Source organism: Mus pahari, chromosome 10, assembly GCF_900095145.1.
Source record: "Mus pahari chromosome 10, PAHARI_EIJ_v1.1, whole genome shotgun sequence".
In the NCBI taxonomy this organism is placed as follows: Eukaryota; Metazoa; Chordata; class Mammalia; order Rodentia; family Muridae; genus Mus; species Mus pahari.
Window position 1 is genome coordinate 32999138 of NC_034599.1, and position 12042 is coordinate 33011179.

Sequence of the window (12042 nt, forward strand, 5' to 3'; positions counted from 1 at the left end):
GGAAAGTAAAGTTTAGAGACATTGGAGAGTTCTGTATTCACTCTCTCTGGATGCATGGAAATAAAATATGTGTAAGGAGACAGGAAATGGGGCTTTTGGAGGAAAAACCATGAGCAGTAGTACTATTTGTATGCCTTGCTGTGTTCACTAGGCTCCAAGCTTAGTAAGCAAGAACTCCAGTTCTGACTCTGGGATTAATGATGGGATACCTATTAATGACATTTTATTCTCTTATTATTACAGATGCAAGTCATGAAGCAAATGGTTACAAAAAGTAATTCTTCAGTGACTGAGTTCATTCTTATGGGATTAACAGTTCAAAAAGAACTCCAGTTGCCCCTGTTTGTCCTCTTCTTGTTAAACTACACAGCCACTGTGGTGGGAAACCTGAGCTTAATGAATCTCATTTGCCTAAATTCACATCTTCACACTCCCATGTACTTCTTCATCTTCAATCTCTCCTGCATTGATTTTTGTTATTCATTTGTTTGTAACCCCACAATGCTGACAAGTTTCGTTTCAGAGCAGAACACCATATCCTATGAAGGATGCATAAGTCAACTGTTTTTCTTCTGCTTTTTTGTAAACTCTGAATGTTATGTGCTGACAGCCATGGCCTATGATCGCTATGTAGCCATCTGTCATCCCCTCAAGTACACAACTGTCATGTCTCCTAAGATCTGCTGTCTGCTGGTGTTTGGTTCTTACTTGATGGGTTTTGCTGGGGCCATGACTCACACAGGGTTTATGATCAGGCTCAGTTTTTGTAATTCAAACATCATCAACCACTACATGTGTGACATCTTCCCCCTCCTTCAGCTCTCTTGTACCAGCACCTATGTCAACGAGCTTGTGGGCTCTGCTGTGGTTGGAACAATTATCATTTTATCTAGCCTCATTATCTTAGTCTCATATGCTTTGATCCTTTCCAATATCCTTCATATATCATCAAGTAAGGGTTGGTCAAAAGCCTTGGGCACTTGTGGTTCTCACATCATAACTGTTAGCCTCTTCTATGGATCTGGACTGCTTGCCTATATCAAGCCAACATCTGCTGAGACTGTGGGCCAGGGGAAATTTTTATCAATATTTTACACTCTTGTGGTACCCATGCTGAATCCTCTCATTTACAGCCTCAGGAACAAGGATGTCAAACTTGCTGTGAAGAGAACAATGAAAAGAGTCACAAGCTGAATGAATAGTTGTGCTTTTATAGTCCTGCCCCACTACATTGCTTTATTCTCTCTCTTTGTCTTTTTCATTACATTCTTCTGTTCTGTTTTCTTTTACCCTCTATAGGGTCTGGAAAAGATTTACACTGTAATCTCTTTATTCCTGCTACTATGAAATGTAATTCTCCTGTCTAATTTTTTCCATCAGTTGTCTTCCTCCTCATATGGCTCTGAGATGTTGATCACTGCCAATATCAGATCAAGAACCAATCTCAGGTTTTATTCTCCTAAAGATAATACCTATGGCTTTCTGATATGTGCCTTCTCTGTGCAAGGAAATTTAAAAACTGTGTTCTTTATGACTTTTTCCTTGCTTGCTTGTATTTCTGAGAGATTTTTTACTTCCTTTGCTTGTTTGTTTCTTTAGACAACAGGAAGTTTCATTCAAGTTTCTCAGATGACATTAAAGAGGACAATTATGTAGATATAGCATAGTTGTAAAATGTTTCAAGATTATTTGGGGTACTTTAGAGAGTATTACTTAGTCTAGACTTTATTTTCACACCTATAACCAACTCTGTAATTTTTTATAAATAATATTTGATTCTTAGAAGACTTTAAGAATGCTATCAGCCTTATCTACCACCACAATTTTGATAATACACAATCTGATTGCCTTATTGAATTGAGCTGAAATTGTCACTATATTTTTCTGATATATGGATTGGCCTATTATTGTTTTTAAAAATGATTACATTCCTGGCTATAGAATACTAGTCCATGTATTTTCTGTGTTGTTTATATATAAAGAATGCAGTTTGGAAAAATAATCTATTTGCTTCCTCTGAAACCAAACCACAAGTACACTTAAGGTAAGAGATAAAGTACATACATGCTTTTGCTTGAGTTTGATTCTCAGGGCCAAGAGTAATATGTACCTGGCATTTGGATAAGAAAAATAGCTATGTGACTTTTTAAGGCCACACATCTTATAAATTAGTATCATACCCACTGTACATTCCATAAGTAAATGCAAAGGCAGATGATTTTGAAACACCAGATAGACCTTCAATAGAGTTGTTTCATAATGATTTAAGAAGATGGAATTCAGTCAAAAAATAAAGTTAGCAATGATGTCTACTGTAGAGATAATGCTGAGATTTAGGATCCAATTTTTAAAATGTGCATGTTCTTACAGTATAAATATTAAAGTGGCACAGAGATGAGAGACTGAATAATATTTTTATCTTTTATGATTATCTTAGGATAGTGAGTCTGAGATTGAATAAGTCTTTCAGTCTTTCCAAGAAGTAGTGTTCTCTCAGTTAACTGTATATTTAAGGAACGGTTTTCATGTGACATATTTATTTGTAGAGAAAGATGACTTAGCCGAACACACTAAAAAAAAAAGTTGATATTTTTGGTATAGCATTTTCTTTTGTGTGTGTCCACAAGACTGGATGGAATCTGTACAGAACATGTCATCCTTCATGTATGTGATAAGACTTTTTCTGTGGACACAAGGATAAACTTTCAGTTATTCTACTCAGGGTACCAAAACAGTCCAAAGAAACAATTGAACACAAGTCAGTCTTGTAAAACAATGAATTTTGTGGGGTTGCTCACAGAAGTCGAGATGATGTAATACTGACAGAAATATGGGAGATCTAAGTGCTCCTGCATCGCCGATAAGCCTAGCCCATGATGGAAAGTGGTTCACTGAATCCCCATCACTGATAAGCAGTTAGATCTACATAATGCTTTCTTCCTTCAGGGGCCATTTAATAATAAGATATTCTTAGGGCAGCAAATATTATGAGCTGCCAGAATATCAGGAACTTTACCTTTTCCACTAGGAGAGACTGTTTCAGTTCTGAGGCAATAGTATAAAAAATAGTGGTATGTGGACTTTAAATAAGATGAATCTTTAAACTGTGATATATATTTGTGTAGATCAAATTTGAAAAGTTATTTGTTATAAAATATAGGCTGAGAAATCATTATAACACTTAAATCTTTGAATCAAATTGAATAAAATTATTTGTAGTAAAGTGAACCATTTTTATTATTTTGTTTATTTAAGCAAATGTACTTAAAATTACCTTCTGAAATATTCTAAATTTTAAAAAAATTGCTTTATTTTTACTTAGAATGAAAAAATCACATTTCTGAAAAATGATTTGAAATCTATTTACATACACGTGTTCTAGTTGACATGCAACATTTCTTAAGGACACAGGGTCAGGTTTGAAAATCCCAAACCTAAAAGGAACTTTCTAAAAAGTAAATATTGAGTTTTAAGTTCAAGATATGAAATGTCAATACAAAGTCTTTTCTAGTCAATGTAGCCTGGTGGAAAACAAATTAGAGCATAGCATGGCTCAGTTCTGTGAAGTAAATGGGCTTATTTATTTATGCCATTTGCATGTGTATATTGTTAGTGTTCATATGAGTGTGAGGACACACAATGCGTTCATGTAGATGTATATGTATGTAAATGCCTGTGTTTGATATCATGAGACTTTCACCATCATTATCCATGTATACATTGAGTTGGAGTCTCTCAGTTGATGGCTGAGCTCAGCAATATAACTAGTTTGGATAGCTAGCTTGTTCCAAAAATGTCCTGTCTCTGACTTATGAGTACTGCAACTGTAGGCAGATCAAGGTACCCACCTGGAAATTATGTGGGGGTTTGACCTCCAATCCTCACTCTCACTGGCAAGTGCTTTATCTATTTTTATTTTTAATTGTATCTAATATTTATTTATTTATTATTGTCTTTTTGTTTTTTATTAGATATTTTCTTCATTTACATTTCAAATGCTATCCCGAAAGTCCCCTGTACCCTCCCCCTGCCCTGCTCCCCAACCTACCCACTCCTGCTTCCTGGCCCTGGCATTCCCCTGTACTACGGCATATAATCTTCACAAGACCAAGGACCTCTCCTCCCATTGATGGCCGACTAGGCCATCCTCTGCTACATATGCAACTAGAGACACAAGCTCTAGGGGGTACTGGTTAGTTCACGTTGTTGTTCCACCTACAGGGTGGCAGACCTCTTTAGCTCCTTAGGTATGTTCTCTAGCTCCTTCATTGGGGGTCCTGTGTTCCATTCAATAGATGACTGTGGGCATCCACTTCTGTATTTGCCAGGCACTGGCGTAGCCTCACAAGAAATAGCTATATCAGGGTCGTGTCAGCAAAATCTTGCTGGCATATGCAATAGTGTCTGGGTTTGGTGGTTGTTTATGGGATGGGTTTCCAGGTGGAGCAGTCCCTGGATGGTACTTCCTTCTGTCTAAACTTTGTCTCTGTAACTCCTTCTTTGGGTATTTTGTTTCCCATTCTAAGAAGGAACAAACTGTCTACACTTTGGTCTTCCTTCTTCTTGAGTTTTATGTGTTTTGAAAATTGTATCTGTTAAATCTATTTCTTTCATAACTTCTGTTAGTTTCAAATTGTCTCTATTTAGTTTCTGTTTCCAGGATCTGTCCATTGATGACAGTGGGGTGTTGAAATCTCCCACTATTATTGTGTGCAGTGCAATGTGTGCTTTGAGCTTTACTATAGGTTTTTTTTTTTTTTTTTTTTTTTTTTTTTTTTTTTTTTTTTAATGAATGTGGATGCCCTTGCATTTGAAGCATAGATATTCAGAATTGAGATTTCATCTTGGAAGGTTTTATTTTGGATGAGTATGAAGTGCCCTCCTTGTCTTTTAGATAACTTTTGGGATGGAAGTTGATTTTATTCAATATTAGATTGGCTACTCCAGCTTGTTTCTTTGGACCATTAACTTGAAAAATTGTTTTCCAGCCTTTTACTCTAAGGTAGTGTCTGTGTTTGTCCCTGGGTGGGTTTCCTGTATGCAGAAAAATGTTGGGTCCTGTTTATGTAGACAGTCCGTTAGTCTATGTCTTTTTATTGGAGAATTGAGTTCATTGATATTAAGGAAAAGTAATTGTTGCTTCCTGTTATTTTTGTTGTTAGAGTTGGGATTCCATTATTACAGCTGTCTTCTTCTAGGTTTGTTGAGCGATTATTTTGTTGCTTTTTCTAGGGCATAATATTCCTTCTTCTGTTGGAGTTTTCCCTTTATTATCCTTTGATGGGCTGGATTCATGGAAAGATATTGTGTGAATTTGGTTTTGTCATGGAATACTTTGTTTCTCCATCTATGGTAATTGAGAGTTTTGCTGGGTATTGTAGCCTGGGCTGGCATTTGTGTTCTCTTAGTGTCTGTATAACATCTGTCTAGGATCTTCTGGCTTTCATAGTCTCTGGTGAGAAGTCTGGTGTAATTCTAATAGGCCTGCCTTTATATGTTACTGCATTTAATATTCTTTATTTAATGCATTTGGTGTTTTGATTATTATGTGATGGGAGGAATTTCTTTTCTGGTCCAGTCTATTTGGAGTTCTCTAGGCTTCTTGTATGTTCATGGTCATCTCTTACTTTAGGTTAGGGAAGATTTCTTCTGTAACTTTGTTGAAGATATTTACTGGCCCTTTATGTTGGGGATCTTTGATTTTTTTCCTGTATCTATTATCTTTAGGTTTGGTCTTCTCATTGTGTCCTGGATTTCCTGGATATTTTGCGTTAGGATCTTTTTGCATTTTGCATGTTCTTTGACTATTGTATCAATGCTTTCTAACGGTATCTTCTGGCCCTGATGTTATCTCTTCTATCTCATGTATTCTGTTGGTGATACATGCATCTATGACTGCTGATCTCTTTCCTAGGTTTTCTACCTCCAGTGTTCTCTCCCTTTGTGATTTTATATTGTTTCTATTTCCATTTTTCAATTTTGTATGGTTTTATTCATTGAGTTCACCTCTTTGATTGTGTTTTCCTATAATTCTTTAAGGTACTTTTACGTTTCCTCTTTAAGGGCTTCTACCTATTTATCTGTGTTCAACTATATTTCTTTAAGGGAGTTATTTATGTCCTTCTTATAGTTCTCTATCATTGTCATGAGAAGTGACTTTCGATTCCATTCTTGCTTTTCAGGTGTGATGGTATATCCAGGACTTGTTTTGGTGGGAAAATTGGTTTCTGATGATGCCAAGTAACTGTGGTTTTTGTTGCTTATGTTTTTTTCCTGTTTAGAAACAGGGATTCTCTGTGTAGCCTTGCCTGTCCTGAAACTCACTCTGTAGACCAGGCTGTCCTCGAACTCAGAAATCTGCCTGTCTCTGCTTCCCACATGCTGGGATTAAAGGCATATGCCACCACTGTCCAGCGTTGCTTATGTTCTTAAGTGACCAAGTCCACTCAGTCAGCCAATAGGGTCTCAGCATGGGAGTAAGGATTAAAAATAAAATAGACAGTTAGACAACATTGTAGCATGACTCCAGTCAATCCTGAGACTGAAGGCAAATTTTTATTTTCCAATCCACTTTTTATACCATTTTAACTACATGCAAGTATTTTGGGCAAGCAGTACAATAAGGAACTAACAAAGCAGCATGGAATTGTATGTGCTGTGCTGCCATGACAGTTGTTTAAAAGGGCTTGTCATAATGACCAAAATACTTCAGCCCACTTCCTTGTCCAAGCTCCAAATCTTGCCTGAAGCTTAGTTCTTCTGTTCCACCCTAAGACTAAAATTCTTGTCTTACCTTACTTCTCTATTACAGCCTAAAGTTAGATTCTTGCCGAAACTTACTCACTGCCTTACTTACTACCTTAATATCAGATTCCTGTCTGATCTTACTTCCTTACCATGGTCAATGTCAGACTCCTGCCAAGTGGTACCCCAAAAGACTTGATAGACCACCATAACATACATGCCAGGTTTCAACACACTAACACAATTAGAAACTGTACAATCAATACAACTTACATTAAATATTGTGGAAGAAACAAAGTAATTTCAACATGACCAATTAATAAAAGATCAGGAGCTTTAACACAAGCACTAACATTTCTTTGAAAACTAGATCCTGTCCCAATCTATTACTAACATAGCGTTATAGAGAACTGTAGCTAACTTTCAAATATGTCTCTAAAAATGTCCAGAACCAGCCTTCCTAATGAAGTTCCAATATTGGATTGATTTCTAGATCAGTGCATGGTTGAACAACAATAACATTAAAGGAAAGAGAAGATTCATCATAACTTCTCTTTTTGATTACGCTTTTGAATGCAGTTTCCAGTCTTCATGTTTTCTGTCCCACAAGTCTAAAGCATGAGGCAAGACAGCTTGTCTAATCTGGGATATAGGCAAGCAAGATGGGTCAGGAATATATGTCCAGTGGACTTCACTGTGTGCAGGAATCATCATCAGTAGAGAATCAGCAGGAGCAAGGGGTTTTTCCATTTGTCACACCAGCCTCCCTGGCAACCACTGAGCCCCATTTTCTTCCTGTGAAAAAACACAAACATAACCTCATCCCCATATGAGTACAGGGTTGGGTCCATGCCATTGGTCTGTCATAAGATCCTTCCAATTCACTGAAGCATATGTAGTGGAAGTGTGAGGTTGCCAAAAACTCTCAGCTGCTGAAAGTGCATGCACATCCAAATTTTAAAAATTTAAAATAAAAAGAGCATGATTTAAATAGTTTTGTGGTGTATAGGAATATAACTCCCCCTTTTTTATTTTATGAAGATAGCTCTACAGTACCTGTTTCTCAATACTTTGTGCTTGAGGATTATAAGGAATTTCACTAATATGGGTAAGGTTAAATTGTTGACAGAAAGTCTCAAATGTTTGATTGTAATAGCTATTTCCATTATCTGGTTTGATCTGATTTGGAACAACCAGTATAGAGAAACAATATAGGCAATGACAACTACATTTTTAGTTGCTTCTCCTGTTAAAGCATTGCAACTAGAAAGCCTGAAAAGGTGTCAATAGTCACATGTGCATATTTCAGTTTCCCGAAATCAGAAATATGAGTAACATCCATTTGCCATAGTTGATTAGGTATAACTCCTCGAGGATTAATACCACTATGTGGCACAGGTAAAAATTGAGGATGTTCAGGGCAAGTCTTTATAATCTGACGTGCACATTCTCTAGAAATACCAAATTGTTGTCTCAAGCTATTACCATTTTGATAATGTAAAGAATAAGATTGTTTGGTCAATTGTTCCTGTATAAGGCCTATAATCTTCCTGGTATACTAATCTGCTGTGGCATTGCCCTCACTAAGGTGTCTAGGCAATCCAGTATGAGCTCTTAAATGATCTAAAAAATAAGGAACTGTATGTTCTCTTAAATTGAGTTGTATTTGCATAAACAATTGCAAAATTTGAGAATTAACAGTATCTAAAAAAGGAACAGTTTCAAGTAGTTGTAAACCATGAGCTATATATTGGCTGTCAGTATACAAATTAAAAGTTTGATTTTTCAGCATTTCAAAACCAGCAGCTACATAGTTCAATTATTTGAGCTGAAGCAAGGGGAAACTCAAGAGACTGAACATGTGATCCAATCACATATGCTGCCTTCCCACTAGATGAGCCATCTGTAAATACAGTAAGTGTGTTGTTGTCTATGGGCTGCATGCATAAGTTTATAGGGAATACAAAAGCATGCATAGAGGCAAATTATAACAATTTGTCTTTTGGATAATGGCTATCAATTTTGCCTAAAACATTTGGACATGCAATAGGCCAAATATCAGTATTTTGCAATAACCAATTTAATTGCTGTTTGTAATAAGGGATAAATATTTTGTCAGGTTCTTTCCCAAAATATTTCTGTGACTCCATCTTACAACTCTGTATTAACACAGCAACAGTCTCATAAGGTGTCAAAACTTTCTTTGAAGATGAAGAAAGATGAATCCACATTGAAGGTCCCTTTTGCCAAAAGTGAAGTTTTAGCCAATTAATATCTCCTAACAACCTTTGAAAATCATTTCAATAAGTAAATTATCTTTTCTTACTTGAAATTTCTGTGCTGCAATTTGCTTAGCATGTAACTCATATTCCAAATATTGAAAAAAGAATTTGCCTTTGAATCTTTTCTGGAGCAACAACTAATCCCAAAGGTTTTAAAGCTTGTTGTATAATAGCAAAAGTTTGCAGTAAAACCTCCTCAGAAGCATCAGCTAATAAAATATCCATATAATCAATAATATACACTGGAAGATTCAAAGTCCTAACTTCTTGTATTGAAGCAGCAACAAAATTTTTTTATATAATGTAAGACTATTAGCCATGCCTTGAGGCAAAACTTTCCAATGATATCACTTCAGGGGCTCTTTAAAATTACAAATTGGCTAAAAGCAAACTCTTTATAATCATTAGGTGCAAAGGAATAAAGAACAATCCTCCAAATCCATAATAATTCCATATGGAGTAGGCAGGCCAGATTGCAATGCCTCTACCTTTTGCAAACCCTGCAACAATATCCACCTGCCAGATTTTTCCTTAGTTACAAATATGTGTGAGTCAGAATCCTGAGCCTGTGCTCAAATTTTAAGTTTCTCTTGTAAAACCAGAGCACAACCAAAAATTTTGGGAAGTAAAACCCAATTTTAACAGTGTAAACAATCCATTCTCTTTAAAATTCAACACCAAAAGCATTACTTTCATGTTACAAAGTTTTTAAGTGTCTCCTTACTTTTGAACTGCGATTAGCGAGCCTGGGTCATTCTGAGATGGTGGCCCAGAACACGCCAGAACTTTGGAAAGCAAAACTCAACCTCCAACAATCCAGTCTCTCCAAAAACCACCAAGTGAATCACCTCCATGCTACAAAGTTTGGCTAACTACAGGTGTAGAGCTCCAAAGGCCAATTGACACTATTTTTTTTCTTTTTCTCTTTTTTTGAAATGAGTTAAAACTAAATGAAGGGCTGAACAATCAGCAGATAAAGTTTTAACCATTTTTTCTTTTGAATGTGAAACACAGAACAACAGTCAATCAAACCACAAAACGAAAACACAGACTTCACATAAAACAGTCAGTTTGTCGGACATGGACGGATTCGAGTGCCAAGGGCAGGCAATAGACAGAGAGGAGAGAGAATTAGACCTCCCGAAGGGACCCAGGTATCCTAAGAGACCCAGAACCGAGCATTCCTCCAGTAGGAGCAAGAGAGCAGGCAGGACTCCTGTTCGTAGGAGAGCTTTGAAACAGCTGACATTCATTTTCCTTCTCTTTCACCAAATCATCCCCAGATAGAGATAACTGCTTTTCTCAAACCTGTTCTCTCATGTCTCAGGTGTAAACTATCTCTGGTCAGGGTAAAAAGCACCTATGAGAATTACCTTCGCTTCTCTAGATTTTCACATAGCTCTAAACACATACGCAAAACACATTTTATCTTTACCTTGCCCTACTACAAGGTTTATTAACCACTGGCCCGAATCTTCTTTACTTTCCTTTGCACGTGCTTCCAATTCCCGTGGAGTCCATCACTGTATCCCACTTACTGGAGCTCCAAGGTTGAGGAGCCATTTGACCAAGCCCGTTCAGTCTGTCAACAGGTACTCCAGCATGGGAATGAGGATTTAAAAGAATAAAGACAGTTAGACAACATTGTAGCGTGACCCCAGTCAATTCTGAGACTGAAGGCAAATTTTTATTTTCCAATCCACTTTTTATACCATTTTAATTACATGCAAGTGGGCAAGCAGTACAATAAGGAACTAACATAGCAGCATGGAATTATATGTGCTGTGCTGCCATGAGAGTTGTTTGAAAGGGCTTGTCATAATGACCAAAATACTTCAGCCCACTTCCTTGTCCAAGCCCCAAATCTTGCCTGAAGCCTAGTTCTTCTGTTCCATCCTAAGGCTAAAATTCTTGCCTTACCTTACGTCTCTATCTTGCCGAAACTTACTTCCTTATTATGCCCTAATGTCAGATTCCTGCCTGAGCTTACTTCCTTGCCATGGCCAATGTCAGACTCCTGCCAAGTAGTACCCCAAAAGGCTTTTCACACTTAAGCTTGCCTCCTACCATCTGATTATCTCTAGTGCTCCCTGCCCTCGATATAACTGACTGGAGCCTGTCCTTCCTCTTATCCTGGTTGATTCAGAACTCCTCAGAGTGCAGCTGTCTCTGTGATCCTGAGATTCTGGGTGTGTCAGTGTTCCTGGGAGTCAAGCTGCCTCTGAGACACTAAAATGCTGGTTTGATCCCACTTCTGGGATCCTGGGATCCTGGGTATACAAGAGTGCCTGGGAGTAGAGCTTCCTCTGGGGGGTGGGGGAGCTGTGGGACTGGCTGCAGAGTTATGTCCAAGTTAAACTAGGGCAGACCAGAAGGAACCCAAGCCACTGGTTGGGCAGGATTCTTGCATCACTGGATCCCACTGGTCCCAGTTACTCCCAGTCTTGTCATCTATTTTTGATTTGCAGTTTTCCTGATGGCAAATGGTAGTGAATAATATTTCACATATTTATTATCTATTGTAATTTTTGGAGAAATTATTTTCAGTTCATTTGCTCATTTAATTATTGTGTTTTTGCAACAATGGATATTACAACAAGGGTTCTATGCATACTCAGCAAGCATTCTTTCAGTGTGCTTCATTCCCTTCTTTTACTTGACCATTTGCTAACTCAATTATTATTCTTTGCTTTTTAGGCTTTTGCATTTGGGTATTTATACAATGTCAGAATAGCTGCCAAAATTTTTTCTTCTATTCTGATTGCTGTCACTTAACTAAATATTTTTTTGTGAAGAAACTTTTGAGTTTTCTTTAATTCCATTTATTAATGCAATTATCCTTTTCTGCAGTTGCAGACTTATTCAATATGAGATTGCCTGATATTAATGCATATTCCTGCTATTTTCTTCTAGAAATTTCAAACATGTTTGTATTCTTTAAAGAACTTTGGTAAGTTTGGAGTTGACTTTTGTACAGAATAAAAGATGGGAATATACTTTCCATCTTCCGTATGTA

At 37.0% G+C, this 12042-nt stretch overlaps 1 protein-coding gene across 1 annotated transcript; it reads left to right on the plus strand.

Annotated features, from left to right (window-relative positions):
• Positions 1-237: 237 nt before the first annotated feature.
• LOC110328137 (olfactory receptor 143-like) lies at positions 238-1194 on the plus strand. Its single transcript, XM_021207507.1, has one exon. It carries the CDS (start codon positions 244-246, stop codon positions 1192-1194), a length of 951 nt encoding a protein of 316 aa, XP_021063166.1. The 5' UTR covers positions 238-243.
• Positions 1195-12042: the final 10848 nt, after the last annotated feature.

Bases quoted from the DNA above. Each gene is read 5' to 3' on its own strand.
- LOC110328137 (XM_021207507.1), top strand. From the start codon at position 244: ATGCAAGTCATGAAGCAAATGGTTACAAAAAGTAATTCTTCAGTGACT.